Source organism: Gallus gallus, chromosome 1 (assembly GCF_016699485.2).
Source record: "Gallus gallus isolate bGalGal1 chromosome 1, bGalGal1.mat.broiler.GRCg7b, whole genome shotgun sequence".
NCBI classification, from domain to species: domain Eukaryota; kingdom Metazoa; phylum Chordata; class Aves; order Galliformes; family Phasianidae; genus Gallus; species Gallus gallus.
Genome location: NC_052532.1, coordinates 37828155 through 37847904, shown reverse-complemented (window position 1 = coordinate 37847904; position 19750 = coordinate 37828155). Strand labels below are relative to the sequence as shown.

The window sequence follows — 19750 nt, the reverse complement described above, 5'->3', positions numbered from 1 at the left end:
ATGGAAACAAGATTGCCATCCGCCACCATGTTAAATTCTATACATCACTGTAAGCGCAACTAAGAACCTAGAACATAGAAACAATGCTCAGTGCAGAAATGACCAATGAAAACAAAAGCTTGTTCTCTGTCAAATCTTTACAAAGATGTAAGAGGGGTAAATGATGGCACTGCTTGTCTTGCAAGGTATTGGTTTTGTTATAGTGTTTCTTCAGATCTTCAATGTTGGATCAAGTATTTTGCATCTTGGATCACCGATGTTCATTCTATACTTAATCTCCTTCAGCTGCTTCCCTTTATTTTTGCATGTATACCTCTCTGCTGTGAACCCTTCTGTTGGCAAATGTCAGAACAATATTCAGTAGTGCTGCAGCTGCATCAGGATGAACTTTCAATTTAAGAAATCTCTCTGTTTACCTTCCGTATATAACCATTCCAGAACTGCCAAACAAATTGGTATCAGAGAGCCGGATATTAATTGAGGAAGATCAGTTCAAAACTATTGCATAGCAAATCTATTAAAGAAAGTGCAAAAGGTTCTTTGTTTTTATAGAGCCAAGCTTGCAGTTAAATAGCTGTAACTGATATGCGCAAAGACAGCCGTGGATGATGTGGATCAGAAAGAAAGTTTATAAACATAAGTTGTATTAGCCATACAAAATTTTTTTTTCCTTCTGATCATGAATTATTTCAATAGTGAGAATATTTTTAAGGATTCTTTCCTTTTGTTTACTTGTTAAACAGCTACAGAGAATATCAGAATGTTCAGAATCCAGTTAACCTATTATGTGTGTGATGGGACTTTGAGTTCCTATAGATTGGGTGAGTGCCTTGGGAGTGGAAGTGCCTGTGTTTTTGTTGGGTGATGCTGCTAGCTGGTACTAGGAACTCCTATCGCTGATTTTGGAGGGATCCGGGGATAAAGAAAATTGAAGATGGAATATTCACTGAAATGAGGAAGGGGAGAATAAAAAAATCTCCATAATTCTAAGGAAATAAAGTAATAAATGCATCCATGCGAAGTATACGTGTTCACTACCAGATTGTTATTTCATATACTTGATTTAGAATAGTAGATTTCAGAATTGTAAAAACAAATAAAAACAAACAAACAAAAAGACCCCCCCTAAAAAATAAACACCACTCTCCCCAGATTTTTTCAACTACGTGACTAAGGTCAATGTGCTATTGTTGTATTATTCTTGTAAAGTTTTTTTAATTTTATTTTTCTAAGTAAGAATATATAAACTCTGAAGTACCAACTTAATAGAAGTTAGAGGGCTTATCCCTGCTCTTTTTCATCAGAGCTGTCATAAGTGATCCAGAACAAAACACGCGAGGTGATGTTTCCAAGGAAGTTCAGGGACATTTGGGACTTGGGACTGCACCCATGCGTTTTAGAAAAAGAACACTGCATGAAACGAAGTAAGTTTTCTCTAGTGGTCATTTTTTAGAAATATTCTCTCTTTTTTTTGTTATTTTGGGTTCTGCAGAGTCTCTCTTTGCCTTTCCAGGTGTTTTATTCCTTTATTCCTTGGAACCAACAGCTTCATCTCTTTCTAGACTCCTTATGTTGTATAATTGCCTAGTGGGACCTTATTTGTGGATTCTGTGTGTATCATGTTTGATTCATTGTATTTATAAAACATGGGAGAACCAACTTAATCTTATATTGATATTGTTCATCACACAGTTTTGCCAACCTTTTTTGAATGCTTGAGATCCTGTCATATCCTTTTAGAGACTACCATCCTGAGGTGCATAAAATTGCATAAATATACATCTATAAATGCTAATGTAGATCTTCACAGTGTAATCATACTTTTCTTCCATGTTTTGATTTCTTTTGCAGTAATTAACTGTATTGGCATTTAAATTTTATTCCTGGCCTGCAAGTATTGAAATTGTAATTCCAATGGCTTAAGAAAAATAGGGAAAACATTTTGATTTTCAGCGTTTCATGTTGAAATGTGAATCTACGTTTCCTGGTTTTATTCTGTTAATCTTTCTCAACATGCAGGCAAACATGATGGGTGGTAGAGTTTTAATTCTTGACAAGTGTTTGTAAACAAAATATCCCGTTCACGTCTGCACTTTCTGCAGATGTACTCTCATATGATGTAATTACAGAGTGCCTTCCACATTGCAACTCTGAGTTGCTTCTTAATTCAACTACAAGGATCATCTCTTCAGCCAGTTGCCACGGATACCATATTTTACTTTTTTTTTTTTTTTTTTTACTGTTTTGGAACAGTTGAATTTCATATAATACTGTACTGTGGCCACATAGATATCACTAACATGCCACATTATTTTTACAGAATAAGGACCAAATCAGGATTAACTGAAAACATGCTCTCTAACAAGCTACGATTTGATAGTAGGATTGTATCTAGGTAATTACAATTTTGTTTTGAGACTTTTCAATTCTGTGAATGTATGAATAATGATTGTAACTCTTTTGAAATAGTTAATTTTAATGAGCTTCCTTTGTTGTACGTATAGGGAAAAAAAATGAATATGCAGTGTAGATATATTTGTATACATATGTACTTATAATACAGAATTTGACCTGGCTCATAGTGGCATTGTACAGCATTAAGATGCGTAAGTCATATTATGTTACCATCATGTCTGTCAGAGGACAATGAGGTGTCTGTGCAGAACAACCGCTGCAAATCAGTTAATGGAAAACTCTATGGTCTCGTCTTAGTATGTGGCAACCACTGTGAATGGAAAGGATGGGTTTGTGTCTTGTTTGTGGATTCTTGCATACTAAACCTTGTAGGATTAGGGCAGCTTTGAAACAGATCTGAATTGAGTAGTGGTGCCATAAACATGTTCTTCAGCTTTGAAGCAGTGAACTGTATATACAGCCAAGGATTCAGCAGGACAGCTTCATTTACCATAATAATTACAACAGTCCAGGTTTAGGTAATCCTTTAGTTAATGAATGAGAATTACATTGATCTACTAAAGCATGAAGCCTTGAAAGATGTTCTTAACATGATGGAGAACAGAATATTGCATATAGATTTGTTCACAAATCCAGAAGAGGAATTCTACGGTGGTTTAGAGAAAGTACATAGCTTTTGAGAGGAAAAAAAGGTTGTGCAATATGCAAGAGTAGTTACAAAGTGGGTGCTTCAAAATAGAGGTATTATTTGTGTTTGGGTTGAATTAAATGTGTATATGTGTAAAAACGTGAATATTCTTTTCAATTTTCCTTCCAGAAATGGTCGTGATGCTTGTAGAGACTTGATCGGATTCTTTTTTGCATGTGACAGATCCCTTACTGTGTATGAATTTCGACAGTTTGGAAAAAATAGGTAGGTTAGGCTTCTTTTAAAAAGGTTTTAGAAAATGTTTTTAATTTATCAAACTTAACAAAATGTAATTGTTTTAAGGTTGTTTCTGAATTATTTCACAGAACAAATGCCTTGCCTTTCATTCAGAAGGGAGTTTATCAACATCAGCGAGGACAAAAGAAGGGGAAAGCTTATGATCTCACTGATTTCTACATCGTAAGTATTTTCCTGTTGAACTCAAGGCAATGATGTTGGAAAATTTGAAATAATATTTAAATATTCAAATTTAAAATCGTGGTATATCATTTAGGGAAAGACTTTTGATCTTCCCTTCAGTTATATCTTTAATTTACACATTTTTCAGGAGTCTGAATTATTCCTGTTTTAGAGATTCCTCTTTTGGCGTCAGTTTGTAGTATTACCACTAGAGGGCAGAAGACTGCAGATAGTGTAGAAGTAGACTCCTTAAGATGAAATAGAAGACCAAAGTACTCTTTAAAAAAGTAATGATCTTTCTAAGATTTGTTGGAATTTTTGACAAGAGTCAATGACTAAATATTTTTAAGCACGAGGGAATTGTATGTTAATTGGTTTTAACCCAGAAGTTTGAAGATATTGACCACCGACTGTTTAAAGAGAGCTTTTGTTACTTTTTTCTTGCAAAAAGTGATTGAAACACCATTTGGATAAGTAGCATGTATAATCAAGGTTATACCTATTTGAGCATTTGAAACTTAATCTGCCAGCTAACCTGATTTAGTGACTACGAATCACATTGGGTATAAATTCCTGATTTATAAATACTAGCTTAATTTTTCAAATACAGTATGTTTTGTCTGCATCCTCCTGAAATTCTTAAATATAGAGGAAAGAATGTGTTTGAGTGAAGTATTGAAACATTAGTCAGGGAGGATGTGGGCCCTCTCTGGAAGGAAACTGGAAACCTGGTCACGAGAGAGAAGGAAAAAACTGAGGTGCTCAATGACTTCTTTGCCTCAATTCTCACTGGTAAGGGCTCTAGCCACAGCACCCAAGTAGCAGGCAGCAATGGTAAGAACTTGGTGAAAGTAGATCTGCCTGCTGTAAGTGATGATGAGGATCAATACCATCTGAAGAACTTGGAGGTGCACAAGTCCATGGGACCTGATGAGATCTATCTATGGGTTCTGAGGGAACTGGCAGATGAAGTTTCCAAGCTGCTATTCATCATATTTGAGAGGTCATGGAAGTCTGGTGAAGTTCCCACTGTTTGGAAAAGGGGAAACATAACTACCATTTTCAAGAAGGGAAAAAAAGAAGATCCAGGGAACTACAGGCCAGTCAGTCTCACCTCTGTGCCTGGAAAGATCATGGAGCAGATCCTCCTGAAGGCCCTACTAAGGCACAAGGAAACAAAGATGAGGTGATTGGTGGTAACCAACATGGCTTCACCAAGGGTAAGTCATGCCTGACAAATATGCCTTTTATACTGGAGTTACAGCATCAGTGGATAAAGGAAGAGTAAGTGATGTCGCCTACCTGGACTTATGCAAAGCATTTCACACTGTCCCGCTTGACATCCTGGTCACCAGATTGGAGAAAAATGGATGTGATGGATGGACCACTCTCTGCATAAGGAATTGGCTGGATGGTCATGCTCACAGTGTTGCGGTTGATGGCTCAGTGTCCGAGTGGAGTTCAGTGATGAGTGGCGTTCCTCAGGGATGCCATTCCTCAGGGTGTTGGGACTGGTGTTATTTAACATCTTTGTAGGTGACATGGATGGTGGGATTGAGTGCACCCTCAGCAAGTTTACAGTTGACAACAAGCTGAGTGGTGCAGTTGACACACCGGAGTGAAGGGATGCTATCCAGCGGGACCTGGACAGGCTTGAGAGGTGGGCCTGTGCCAACCTCATGAAGTTCAACAAGGCTAAGTGCAAGGTCCTGCATCTGGGCTGGGGCAATCTCAAGCAGCGATACAGGTTGGGCAGAGAATAGCTTGAGAGCAGCTCCGAGGAGAAGGATTTGGGAGTGTCAGCTGATGAAAGATTCAACATGAGCCGGCAATGTGTGCTTGCAGTCCAGAAGGCCAACTGTACCCTGGGCTGCATCAAGAGAATTGTGACCAGCAGGTCAAGGGTGGTGATTCTGCCCCTGTACTCTGCTCTTGTGAGAACTGATCTGGAGTATTGTGTCCAGTTCTGGAGCCCCCAGTGCAAGAAGGACATGGAGTTATTGGAGGAGGTCCAGAGGAGGGCCATGAAGAAGATCAGACGGCTGGTTCACTCCCCCTACGAAGAGAGGCTGAGAGACCTGGGGCTCTTCAGCCTGGAGAAGAGATGGCTCTGAGGAGACCTTATAGTGACCTTCCAGTACCTGAAGGGTGCCTACGGCAAAGCTGGGGAGGGACTTGTTAGAAGGGAAGGTAGTAACAGGACGAGGGGAAATGGTTTTAAGCTGGAAGAGGGTAGATTTAGACTAGATATCAGAAGAAATTCTTTACTGTGAGGGTGGTGAGACACTGAAACAGGTTGCCCAAAGAGGTTGTGAATGCCCCCTCCCTGGAAGCATTCAAGGCCAGGCTGGATGGGGCTGTGAGCAACCTGGTCTAGAGGGAGGTGTCCCTGCCTATAGCAGGGGGTTGGAACTAGGTGACCTTAAAGGATAAAGGGAGAAGAAAAAACAGAAAAGTAAAGCCAGGCTGAGGAAACAACAGTCTGCAGTCCTTCATTCCTAAACTGTGAATTGAGGCACGAGTGGCCCTCTTACTAGACAAACCTCTACACAGAAGATAATATTTCATCTTGAAGCATGCAGCTATTTCTATTTACTACTAGAAAAGCCGTTTAGAAGGTTAAGTGACCCCAGCTACACTTTTTTGTCATTAACATTTAGATATGTAATAGTCATACTTCTTGAAAGTATTTGTATTTTACAGATTGTGTGACCTGTTTGTAAATAACTGTACACTTTCCAACAGGGAGCTAACCTAACTTTCCAAAGCATCGATCATAATCTTCCGAAAAGCATCAAGCAGAATCCGATTCTCACCCTTCGTGTAACAAGTATTGATGAAGTTGCTATGGATTTTCTAAAGTAAGTGCCACTAAATGTTTTTCACATTAGTTTTCCCTACTTAAGCAAAAAAATCTTTTTAATAAAAACTTCTAACGTCTTATTTATACTGTTAAAAAATAAATCTGTATTTAGGAGAAATTAGTAATTTATTTATAGAACAATAAGGAGCAATATGAAAAATACAATTAGATATGAAGCTATGTTGTTTGCTTTGAAGTTTTTTTCAATACAAAGCATTATGAACATTTGTCAATGTAATGAACTAATATGCTGTGTTCAGGAGGAAAAACACTTTTTTGTGATTAACGTTATAATTGGATCTTCTGTGAAGCCTGTATTAAAAGCTTGTATTAGTCATAATGATACAAGTGTTTAAACACAGCCAATGGAAGGATAGAAGGTTTCTGTTTTGTTTTTTTTCTTTTTCATTTTTCTATCTCTTTTCTTCCAGATATTGCTATACATTGTAGACTGCAGGCACTGGGGCAACTCATTTGTTTTCTGTAATGTCCCCCAAGCTCCAACAGAATCTTTTAACACACACTTTCCCTCAGACTCTTCAATTGTGTATATTGCAAATCTGCTTTAGCCTTTTGGTGTAGAGAGGAATGCTCCTTTCTGCACCAGAGGGTGGTGCTTGTCTCATAGTAGCAATTTGAGTTACTGTTGAAGAATACAAATCCTGATAGCATTCTGTCTGCTACTGTATATTATACACAGTCCATCAATTTCAGAACAGATGGCACAGGCTCCTACCAGCACATAATAATTTGATATTGTATGATACTAAATGTCTTAAGAATTAAAGTGTTAATTTTGCTACATTGACTATTTCTCTCCTCCCTATTTCAAGTGCATGAGGTAACAAAGAGGAAAAAGAAGGACTATTTTTGTGCTACATTATATCATTAACAATATCTACATGAGAAATCAAATTATGCCATATATTGCCTCTCCAATCTCTTCTTGTTTGGGTCTTGACTGGTATGGTTTGCTACGGCAAAGAACTGTAGAGAGGTCCAAGTGTTTTGTCTGGTCCCTTAATCGTTGTAATCATGGTATGTACAATAAGCAGTCATTAAATGACACTTCTGATGTGGACATTTACCCAGATTTCCTGCAAACTTCCTAATAATGAGATATAAGTGATCTTAACATGTTTCATTAGAATGCGTGGCCTAGATATTTCCTCAGATTATCTGCACTTGATTTTTTTTTTTTCCCTTTCCTGCTGAAATAGAACATGATACTGTCTGAGGATGGGCTGTGATCGAAGGGAGGAAATTGTCTCCTTTTGCATTTCCTCTCTTTTATGAACAGTGGGATGTAAGTGTGATGAAAGGACAACTCTAATACATTACATGTTACAGCAGAAAAGCTCTTTTGGAGCAGGATTTCTACGCTTGCTATTTCTAAATACATTTTAGTAAATTACATTGTTTTACAGAGAATTTCTTGGAATTTTTTCAGTTAATCCTCAAGTATGCATTATTTTTCACAGTCAGTGCTGTTATCTCGGTATCGATGCGTAAGTAAACAGTCAAGGCAACGAACTGTCTTTCTCTGGGATTTCTGGTTTCTATTGTGAATACACTGTTTCTTACCACCACGCGCGTGCACACACACACACACACACACACACACACACACACACACACAAAGTATGAAAATTTGTTGCCTGAATATGGAAGTTAATTGAGTTTGAAATACCATTGGTTTGATTATTCCAGTTTTGGTGAGGAGTTTGTGCCTGTTACCTCTTGTCCTGTCACTGGGCTGCACTGAGCAGATCCTGGCTCAGTCATCTTTACTTTCTCCTGTCAGGTATTTGTACGCATTGATAAGATATCCCCGAGCCTTGCTTTCTCAAGTCTGACCAGTCTCAGATCTCACAGCCTTTTGACTTGGAACAGCGATAACAAAGCCTCAATCAAATACATTCAGTATGTAAAGACTACTTTCATCAGGACAATTTAACTGACTATTATTTTTCTTTCTGAAACTGTTTAGATACATGAAGCTTGTTCTCAGCTATGGTAATATTCACTTTAGTATCTCTTTACACTAAAAACTCTGCAGAGGGGCCATAGTGAGCTAACAGTCCATAAAACAGTATATTCAAGCTTAATTGGTTGTAGAAAGGTATGTCTCTATGATACTTACTGCTAATTGCTCCCTCTCTGCAGCATTTTCGTGAAATAATATATTTTAATTTTGGATAGCTTATGTAGGATATTTTACATCTCAGAAGCATATCATTTTGGTAAATATCTTGCATTTGTTGCTAATCTTCTACCTGTGAAATTTGGAGTTGATCCAGTGTTATTTCTGAAGGCTCTCTCTTCAGGTTATAATTTCATATTTTCTGCTACTTGTGATGGAACAAATTGTTTCTTTCTTCTACATTCTCTCTAACTGAAGTGTTGTGGGTTGGGTTTTTTTTTTCCCAGATAGTTGACTAAATTTCAGATTGTGAAATCAGTCTATTTTTTTCTGAACAGCGTGTTTGAAGGGCATGATATTGAACTGTAACTTATTCTTCTGTGGCAGAATACTCTTTTACCCTCATTACTATACTTAGAGAAAATCCTGCTCAGATAGAGTCTTGAAGGTCTATTGCAGATTTACAAGAGCAGCTATGCCCTGCTGTCACAAGTTATGAATCTTCTGTGTTTTATGTTTATTTTAGAGTATGCTATCCTCTGTAGGTGGCTGTTGACGGTAATGTACAGTTTAGGTGGTTTGATATGAACAAGTTCATAGGGACTTCGTAATGGAAGGTACACAAACTGGAGAGATGTGAATTCTTAATAGACAGGAGAGAAGTAATTTTTCCTCTGAAGGAGGAAGTACTCCTTCATGGCAAGGCACTGGTGAACAAGAAGTTCCAAGTTGGCAGTAGCGCTTTTGCATCTGCCTTCCTCTTCTGATTAAAGTACTTGTAGGAGTAGGAGTAGATTTTCTCTTGTTTTGTTCATTTTCTTCATATGGATTATTCATAACAGTATTTTTCTATCAACCTTTGTAATGATTTCTGATTGGAGATTCTGGGGGGGCCTTTTGAGAACACAGTCAGTTGCCAGGAAAAAAAATGCACAGTTTCACTATGATTCCTTGTACATGCCTACGATGTACTGATCCAGCTTTTGATCTATACCCTTGCTATTGTTTGTACCCTTAACAGATGAACTTAGAAAACAAACTTCATTAACAACACTGAGTTTGCATTCATTTCTTTTGTCATACATACAGTTAGCATTGTGAATGAAAATATAAACGAGGGCAGAAACTCAGTCCTTGTTGCATCAAATTCAATGTCAAATATTATGTAGCAAATCCTGCTTTCTACAGGAAAAGTTGCAAACCAGTGTGTCATGGAATGATGCTTTCTTTTTCATGGAAGGGTGCTTGTCTTTCTCCTGTTTATTAGTGGTTGGCTTGTATTTGGAATGAGAAGGCTCATGCATTTCCCAATTAGGCTCTCATTAAACCTAAAGTTCCTCCATTTAATCTCTGGTGCAAGAGAAAATTTCTGTGATTAAAGTCAGTAGTTGAGACTTTTATATGGTCTTTTCCCGTAAGTGGCATGGTAAGGAAAAAAACTCAGAACTGTATAGTGTTAACATATCTGTCATTGATATGTCTCGTTATTGCTTGTTAGTCACCTGGGCACATTTCAAGAAATTGATTTCTTTATTTGAGAGAGATTCTTTTTTTTTTTTTTTTAATCTTCTGGAGGATTTATGATTATCTGTGCAATGTCCAGATAAATACGCATCAATATCTGTGTATGTGTTTTCTGGGAGATTTCAACTTTGCTGAAGTTCTTTTAAGATGGCTGATTAACACTGGAACAAATAGAGGAAACTATATGACATTTTGTTACCATTATTCATCCTTTTAATGCTCAGTGCCTCATCTTTCTGAGTGTCATCAGATGTTAAAAGTAATTGGAGTCTGCACAGTCTGTTTGTAACAATGAGATTATTGAAAGAGTAAGTTCATTCAGATCTTTGTCTCCAATGTCTTCTAAGATTGCTAACAATAAAGACACATGAGTGTGGAACGCTTTTAGTTAATTCTTTCCTTGAATGACCTTCCCACTAGTTTGTTCTAGTCATTAAATTCAAAGACTGTGAGGGAAACATTTTTTCTTAAGAATGTGTGAGGAAAATACATGGGATATTTTATAAACGCATACAGAAATTTCCACCTCTTGAAATTTCTCTTAGCTATCTGACAAGATTCTTTGGATGTGACTCCCATTCACAGTGTCCCATTCATTAGCTCTTTTTTCCTTAAGCACATTTTTAGAAATCCATGATTCATTTATCAGAACATTTTGAGAAGTATTACATTACGGAGTGTTGTGGTGACCAAGCAAAAGAGAGCAGATTTTTAACCAATAATCATCATACAGACATGTATGCCTTCCTTGAGGTATTCACGACAGAAAAATCCTCAGTTCCTCCAGTCTTGTGCCAATCCAATGGCCATTCCTTTTCTAAACAGTGTCCTTCTTTCAGCTTGCAGCGTTTTCATATCTCCTTATTTAGTGGATTTATGGCTGTTGCTTTTTGGGCTAGAGAATGCACACTCACTGCAGTTACAAGGTTTGTAGTTCTCTCTTAATGCTCTGAGGTGTCCTTGGACCATGTTCTCCTTGTTTCAGGACATCTCTCAACCAGTTGAATGAATACAGTCATATGGAACCCGCTCTTGGTGGCAGTGTGTGAAATATTTGAATACTGACATGGAAATTTTAAAGTAATTTTCTTCTGCAGAGGTATTCCTTCGTGGAGGATGTTGGTCCCCAGTGGCCCTGTTCAGTGACATCTATGTTCTCGATCTATGTCACGAAATATAATCTCTTCTTCCCTTTCTCTCATTAGTTAACCACAATGCTGGCTTTTTTATCCTTTTATCCTATTGATCATGAATGAGGAGGCAAAGACGTAGAACAGGTGCAAAAAATTGTTGCTAGTTTTGTCATTTAACTGCTATACTTCTCATTTAGATGTGTTGCTAGAAATCATATTCAAGATATAATTTCTGTAGTTCCAAAATTTTTCTTCTGAAAAGATATTTGTAGCTACTTCATGTTGTTTTCCTATTGGTAACTAAGCATAGCTGTTTCAACAAACTCTTCCGGAGCTGAAGGCTAGGACTTTCTTGAAATGCATTTCTGGAGATTGTGCAAACAGGAATAATTATTCATGATTTATAAATTAGCAGAGGAACTGCTAATGGAACATTGTCAGGCAAGAATTTCTGTGTATCTTCAACTGTTCTATGTGTGCTGCATCAAACTGGATCAGTTGGTCACCATGCTGATAAGGGCAGTTTAAGAATCAAATGTAAAGTTAAAAGTGCTTTTTTACTACAGTTATTTTGCATTAAGTAGTATTACATGTGATTTTAACCAACCAACATTGAATTTTGATTATTGTAGAGATTCCTGTTTGGAATTCAACCAAGGATATTCTGAGCAATTGATTGATGACAGCAAAGTGTTCAAGAAAATTCAAGGTTTGTGTCTACCAGAACCCCCTTGATTTTAATTTCTGTATCTCTAACTTTATTGTTCAACACAAGGAGCAGTGATGACAGTTCAAAGATTCTATTTGAATAAACAAAGTTAAACAAGAGTTAGATCGTTATCAGAATATTATTGGAATCTGATATTGGAATAAACCTTTCATAACAATGCTTTCTACTCTCATTTTCCTTTGTATGTAATAGATGGTCTGCTTAATGATTTTGGAAAGAGTATGGAATAATTGTGAATGTAATCAATATAATATTACTCTCTGTGATGACAAAATCTTTAAAATATGCTAAAGTATAACACTAATCCTTTGTTAAACTGGCATTAAATTAAAGAAGTACTGATGAAATGTAAAAACACATTCTCATTTCATCAGTTAATTCTGTGCTCGGTAGTTCTTTGTCCATTATTTCTACATGTTGAGAAGTTGTTTTTTCATACTCTTTTTAACAGTGTTCGTACTAAGTATGTGAATACAATTCAGTATCTAGAATATGCAGTTGAATTTTACCAGGTTCCTACCTATTGTATTTTGGACAAGGGCATAGCTTTGTTCATCTTGTCACAACTCTAAACACATCTTACTGTGCTCTTACTGTGTAACTGGTAGTCAACAAAAACAGTTGAATTGTAGACTCTAGACAGTTACTTTCATGCATTAAACCTGTTTTCAGCAGATGCACCTCAGTCACTACAACCTTCTTGGTCATTTACTTTTAGAAAAATGGTTGGAATAATAGATTAGAGAGAGTTTTTTAATCTTTTAAGTTTGTCTTTTTTTTTTTTTTTTCCCTCCTAGCATAATATACACAAATTAATTTCTCAATTATCTGACTATATCTAAAGTTTGCTGGTGTGGCCCGGAAAAAGTCAAGATATATTTTCATGTACTTCTGAGTTTGATCTCTGCTGGAAAAAATGCATTCCTCTCTCCTCCGTTTTGCTTTTTAAGAGTAGATGCCAGTACTTTGAAAATGTAGTGAGATAATAGATGGCTTCTGTTAATAGGGTATACTGATAAACTCAGATATCCCTGATGTTGTTAGCATAGAAAATTTGGAATGATTTTGCCAACTTACTGCTAGTTGTTGCTGGTTCCACATGTATTACCATGTTTGTAGGCAGAGGAGACGCTCTGTATTCATTATTGGAACATTTGTTTTTACCAAAGTACAGCATTGCTAAATTGTTCTGTTTGTCGAAATATACTAGGTATGTAATCAATTCCTGTGGAAGTTAGCAGTTTTATCATATGAGCACATATAAGGTAATAGCCATTCTTTCTTTCCTTCTGTGATCTTCTAAATGTTTTGTTAGATGTTTCTGCTACCTTATACAATTTCCATTCAAATATTAAGTAACTGATAGTTAGATTTTAAATTCCTATTCAATCATCAAAGGTGAGAGAGCCTGGCTGTGTGGACTGGCTGTTTTAACCTGCAGCATCACAGGCTGTTGTGGTTTTGTTTACTTCTGTAACAGCTCTGTAGCACGTGGTCAACTTTGGCTGAATATTACACTTTTCTTCCTGTAAATCTTCAGGTATGCTCAGAGAGACATTAAGTAAAAGAGGAGTCAGAGTTGTAACAGGCTTAGGAAAGTATTTCCGACACATAGACAAGAATGGAAATGGTTTTCTTTCTCAGACAGACTTTAAAGAAGCTCTAAAACTATTCCATTTGGAAGTGCCTGAACAGGTAAGTCTAACTGAAATTGTAGTAATGGGCAGTATCTTACTTTCATTTACTGAAATGCTTCTTTTCTTTGCTTAAATCTGTATTCTAATATGGTTTAATTTTTGCAAGGTGTTTTTTTCTTTTTTTTTTCTGGTGCTGCATTGGCATTTCTGCATTCAGTCCCTTGTAAAATTCTGAAATAAATAAAAATAAATAAATAAAAAGAGCTGTCTTTCTGAAGGATGAGTGGAATTGCAATAATTTTTCTTTTGGGGCCTTTTGCAGATATTATATATCATGCCATTTACTTATTGGTCTTCCTTTTAAATATAACTTTACAAAAACAATACACAGCTATCAAAACTGCAAATAATGTGAATTATGGCTATCAGTGACTGATGATGACTTGAATTATTTTTGATGAATCTTCAAGTCAGTTTGGATTGGGACATTCTTTGTGAAGTTTGCACTGTAGCAATTGCTTTATTCCAGGATATCATGAAAAGCTTTGGCAAAATATTTTTAAATTACAGGACTTTGAATCCTTATGGCTTATTCTTGATGATAGCAAGAGTGATAAAGTCAACTATGGAGAATTTATTCATGCTATAGCTGGAGAAATGAATGAATATCGGAAAGCATTTGTAAGAAAAGTAAGTTTCGGTGCACTGTAATTGTAGATATTTTGCAGTCTAACTTTGGAATTGGTTATTTGAATATTTTCTCTTGCATTTTGTTTCTGGTAATTGTCTTTTTGAACTGTCAAATGAGTGAATTAAAATTAATGTAAATTAGAAGATTGCATGCTCTTCCACTGTTGAGTGAAATTTAATTTTGGACTCTGTCACCTAGAATCAAATATTTTATTATTTTGAGGTTGAGTATGTATGCTATTCTTACAGTTCATTCCAGTGTGTAAAGCATCTGGCACTCTGAAGCCATATCTTCCAGAAGTCTGCTTCTGTATTTTGGCAGATCACTCTGTCAGTGATCTGTATGTACCGTGTGCTTATTTTTTTCCTCCAATGTCTGAAATAGAGGCAATAATACTTGCCTTCTTTGAGATGTACAATTAGAGGCATTAAGTTAGTGAGAGTTTTTATATTTGAAATGTCATTTGTTAAATGTATATCTAGAAACTGGAAAGACAAACTATTGTGCCAGTGTATTGTGGAACCATTTTCAGTATGAAACACTGATTGCAAATCAGCCAGTATTGTAGGGATGGAATATCATAAAGATCAAAAACTATGACACATACTTTTATACTTCTAACTGTGAAGCGTCTGACACTCCTGGCCTTATGTATTGAGTGTGTGTATTAAAAGTAAACTGTTGCAATGAAAATGAAGCTGCTGTAAGCAGTGCTGAAGAGGCCTCTGTTGGAGTGACGTTGAAGTCATACTAATTGGAGGAGGCAGAAAGGAAGCAGCTTGACTGCGGATGCCAAGGATGTGCTAGAAATTTTGGAGAGAATACATTTTTTTTGAGTTTGTGAGGGGACAGCATTTAATGTGAAAGTTGCTGAAATAAAATGATTGCAAAAATCTGTAGCGTAGAATCCTTTACTGGCATCCAAGTGTCAGTGATGGAAGACTCCATTTACTTATGTAAAATGGTTACATCAGAATAATTAATTGCAAAAGATCTAGAAGTATGTACTAAGTATGTGAGTATATTTGATCCTTAAATATATATATTTTTAATTTTACCTTGTTTAGGCTTACATGAAACTAGATTTCAACAAAACTGGAAGTGTTCCGATGGTAGACATCAGAAAATGTTACTGTGCAAAGAAACATCCTCTAGTGTTGGCAGGTAATTAATATAAACAAAAAGAATATATCTGTAATTAATGAATTCACCATGTTAACAGGGAGAACAGATTCAGAGACTGCTGCAAATATTAACTGTTCTTATGTTGTCCTAGACTTCGGCTGTTGACAAGAACTTTTTTCCTCTGATTACCTATAATGTGAAACATGACTATAAATAGTACTGCAGCTCATCCACATAATTTTAATACTTTTATCACACTGCTAATACTTCAGATATACAGGCTAGGTTCCTTTCCTTGCCTGTGTAGGACTATATTTAAGTGGTTGTATCTTAGCTCTTATGTGCACATACACAGTATTAGCAACTTTAAATTAGGAAGGCGCTCTCCGTTTCACAGAATCATAGAATCGCTAAGGTTGGAAAAGACCCACAGGATCATCCAGTCCAACCATTTGTTCGCCCTTCACCAATGCTTCTCGCTAAACCATGTCTCTCAACACAACATCTAAATGCACTTTGAACACCACCAGGCTTGGTGACTCCACCACCTCTCTGGGCAGCCCATTCCAGTGCCTGACCACCCTTTCAGAGAAGTAGTATTTCCTAACGTCCAGCCTGAATCTTCCCTGGCACAGCTTGAAGCCATTCCCTCTACTCCTATCACTAGTCACATGAGAGAAGAGGCTGACCCCCAGCTCACTACAACCTCCCTTCAGGTAGTTACAGAGAGCAATAAAGTCTCCCCTGAGCCTCCTCTTCTCTAGACTGAACAATCCCAGCTCCTTCAGCCGCTCCTCATAAGGTCTGTGCTCCAGACCCCTCACCAGCTTTGTTGCCCTCCTCTGGACACGCTCCATGGCCTCGATGTCTTTCTTATAGTGAGGGGCCTAAAACTGGACACAGTAGTCAAGGTGCGGCCTCACCAGTGCTGAGTACAGGGGGACAATTACTTCCCTGTTCCTGCTTGCCATACTATTTTTGATACAAGCCAGGATGCCATTGGCCTTCTTGGCCACCTGGGCACACTGCTGGCTCATGTTCAGTTGAGCATCATTCAACACCCCCAGGTCCATTTCCTCTACGCAGTCTTCCAGCCACTATGCCCCAAACCTGTAGTGTTGCCTGGGGTTATTGTGGCCAAAGTGCAGGACTCGGCATTTGGTCTTGCTGAATCCCATCCCACTGGCTTCAGCCCAGCTATCCAGCCTATCCAGATCCCTCTGTAGGGCCTCGCAACCCTCAGGCAGATGGACACTTCCAGCCAGCTTGGTGTCATCTGCAAACTTACTGAGGGTGCACTCAATACCCTCATCCAGGTCATCAGTCAAGAAATTAAACAGGACAGGCCCCAGCACTGACCCCTGGGGAGCACCACTAGTGACCGGTCGCCAGCTGGATTTAACTCCATTCACCACCACTCTCTGGGCCCGGCCCTCCAGCCAGTTCCTTACCCAGCCAAGAGTGTATCTGTCCAAGCCACGGTCTGCCAGCTTCTGGAGGAGAATACTGTGGGAGACAGTGTCAAAGGCTTTGCTGAAGTCTAGGTAGACCACATCAACAGCCTTTCCCTCTTCCACCAGATGGGTCACTAGATCATTGAAGGAGATCAGGTTGGTCAAGCAGGACCTGCCCTTCATGAACCCATGCTGGCTAGGCCTGATGCCCCGGTTGTCCTGCACATGCCGCGTGATCTCCCTCAAGACAATCTGCTCCATAATCTTCCTGGCACCGAGGTCAGGCTAACAGACCTGTAGTTCCCCGGATCCTCCCTGCAGCCCTTCTTGTAGATGGGAGTCACATTGCTGTTCAACATGCTGATGGGAGTCATGTTGCTGTTCTCCCTCAATATACGTAAATTGTATATTTCCAGTTTCCCAGTAACACGATTTTCTCATCACTTGAAGTTCCTTCTGAATAAAATATTCATTTATTTCTGCTCATGGTTGTTACTCTTTCTGAGGAAATGTTTGAGAATTCTGAAAAAATAATGAAGATAGCAACGTGTTTAAACTCTTGCTGCTAAAAAAAATAAAAATAAATAGGTGTTTAAATCTTTGTAGGTCAGTTTCTAAAATAACATCTCCAATGTATCAAACTCATTACTATGAAAGTCTCCTTGGTGTCTTGACCCCTTCTATTGTACCTATAGAAAAAAGGATGTTTTTTGTTTTGCCAGCAACATTGACAGTAACGCATGAGGACACACTGGCTTAAGGATGATGGACGTGCAGGTTTTTCTATGTTATAATGCTGTATTTTCTCCATTTTTTTCCTCAGTGCAGTAAAAGTTATCTGAGTATAATCTTTATTAAGTCACAAGAAAGCACTTGTCAATTCCAGAATGTTTTTGAATGAAACTCATATCTTAATGTGTTCCTAGAGCTTTGAGCTTGTTTTACATTAAATGCATGTTTTGTTACAAGTTTACCTCTGAATTACCAACATCTTAATTAAAGAATACATGGTTCAGTTTTCTCAGTCATTTGAGGAAAACTCTTCCTGATCTCATAATCCATTGAAACTGACTTTGGCCTCGTGTTTCTGTTGATATTTAATGCTATTATTTGCCATTAAAGTAAGGTAACTACTGCAGCTGATACCAACTGGGCACGATTTCATTGCCGCCTATGAAGTCAGAATATTGAATTTGTTCAAGAAAAATATTTGCAAACTAAATTTTATGTTTTGTTTCCCCAAATAGACTAAAAGCTATGTATTCACTGTTCTTAGAAATGTATTTGATGGAAAAAAATACACTTTCACAGGCAAAGCTACAGAAGAAGAAATTAAATCATCATTTCTAGAAACTTTAGGAGAATCCTGCAGCAGTCCTGAAGAAGTGTCCTATTCTGAGTTTGAGGATTATTATGAAGGATTAAGTATTGGAATCGCAGATGATGATGACTTCGTTAACATCTTAAGGAACCCATGGGGAATTTAGAGTGGAAGAAGACAAAAACAGAAGAGACTCCTTCTAAACAAGGAGAAAGCTAAATAAGGGAGGATTCGAATCGTGTTGTGCTGTGATGTTAATAATAATTGCTTTATATTGATTTCATGCACTGAAAATTCTAGGTGCTTTCAGAATCATACAGGACATGGTAAGTTTCTTAGAGTGCCTCTTGAGCAGAACTGACCACTGTTTTAATGTGAATGCTGTTTATGCACTTTCATGGGCTGTTCCCCATACCAGGAGGCATCATTTACTGGATGTTTGAATAAAGAGACTTATTTTAAAAGTAAGTGGGAACAGAATACTAAAATGTACGTATGAGTATATGCAAGAAAAAAATCAGTTTTATGATTGTTGAAAGCTTTAGATTTGACAGTGTAGACACGTGATACCTTTTTTTTTTTTTTTTCAGTTTTATTTTACAAAAATAGTGCTCTTAAAACATTATTTGCTTTATTTCTCATTTACTATGTTGGTGATTAGCCTGAAAAAGAGCAGGCCATCCTCACCCAATTTGGTGGATGTCTGCAGTACTGAACATGCAGAGAAGTTCACACAAATTAGTCTTGAAACCAGTACCCAGACCATCTCTACTGATCTTATTTTTTCATCTTGGTCAGGCATCTGAAGCTGAATGTTGAATCCCAAAGGCTTAGTAAGCACAGGGATATTTTTCAGTGTCCTTCTGCCTATATTTTGCTAAACTATTTTCAAATCAAATTTGTATGTAAATATCTGACTTCTATACTTTGAATTTCTGAGACTTTTTTTTTTTAAACTAAGCAATGATATCTTTTTGTCAGACTGATATGCAGAATTTCATGTCTAATCTAAAAGTATAGACCAGAAAGAATCTATATTTAAAGAGCACCATTGCAACAAAAACTAAATTCTGAATTAAAATATTCCTTACTACTTCAAGTATTCAGCCAGGTAAGCTTTTCCATGTAATACATCCTTCTAATTCTGTAAGGTTAATTGTGTTAAGTAATAAAAAATGTTATTAATAAATTATATAAGTATGTATCGATACCTTTGGTTTCAGTGTACCTTTCACCAAAATTAACAGTGTGTTGAACTGCATTTCTTAAGCTTATGCAATTACAGTATATTCATTTTCCCTTTGCTTGTCTGACCAGTTTTGAATTTATAGTTTGGGGTTCAAAGGACCTTCCTCTGAAACAGAATTTGTGTTATACAGAAATTTAAGGACAGTGCTGAAATGAATGCTAAAATGAGGGACTTTAGACCCTCTGTGTCTGACTGGTTTGTTCTAGATACAGCGTTTTTGTGTTCTAATTACTTGAGCTTTTGTTATCTTCTGAATATTTGTAGCCTGACCTCTCTTGTAATTACAATTGCAGTTTCTGCTCTAAGCCCTCAAATGAAGGATTTTTTTTTCCAGTTCTTTTGAGGCTGCAGATGTCT

At 37.2% G+C, this 19750-nt stretch overlaps 1 protein-coding gene across 6 annotated transcripts in view; it reads left to right on the top strand.

The window, feature by feature from the left end:
* The window catches only part of CAPS2 (calcyphosine 2), a 35516-nt gene extending 16074 nt beyond the window's left edge, over positions 1–19442 (top strand). For 4 of the 6 annotated variants that reach the window (XM_015283083.4, XM_416102.8, XM_015283096.3 and 1 more), the window contains 10 exons: positions 1305–1424; positions 2321–2395; positions 3233–3328; positions 3430–3523; positions 6269–6384; positions 11819–11895; positions 13457–13611; positions 14124–14243; positions 15312–15408; positions 18135–19442. In XM_015283083.4, coding sequence (XP_015138569.2) covers positions 1305–1424; positions 2321–2395; positions 3233–3328; positions 3430–3523; positions 6269–6384; positions 11819–11895; positions 13457–13611; positions 14124–14243; positions 15312–15408; positions 18135–18310 — 1126 coding nt within the window. In that variant the 3' untranslated portion in view covers positions 18311–19442. The other 2 variants (XM_040651118.2, XM_040651123.2) reach the window with 2 other exon arrangements.
* Positions 19443–19750: the final 308 nt, after the last annotated feature.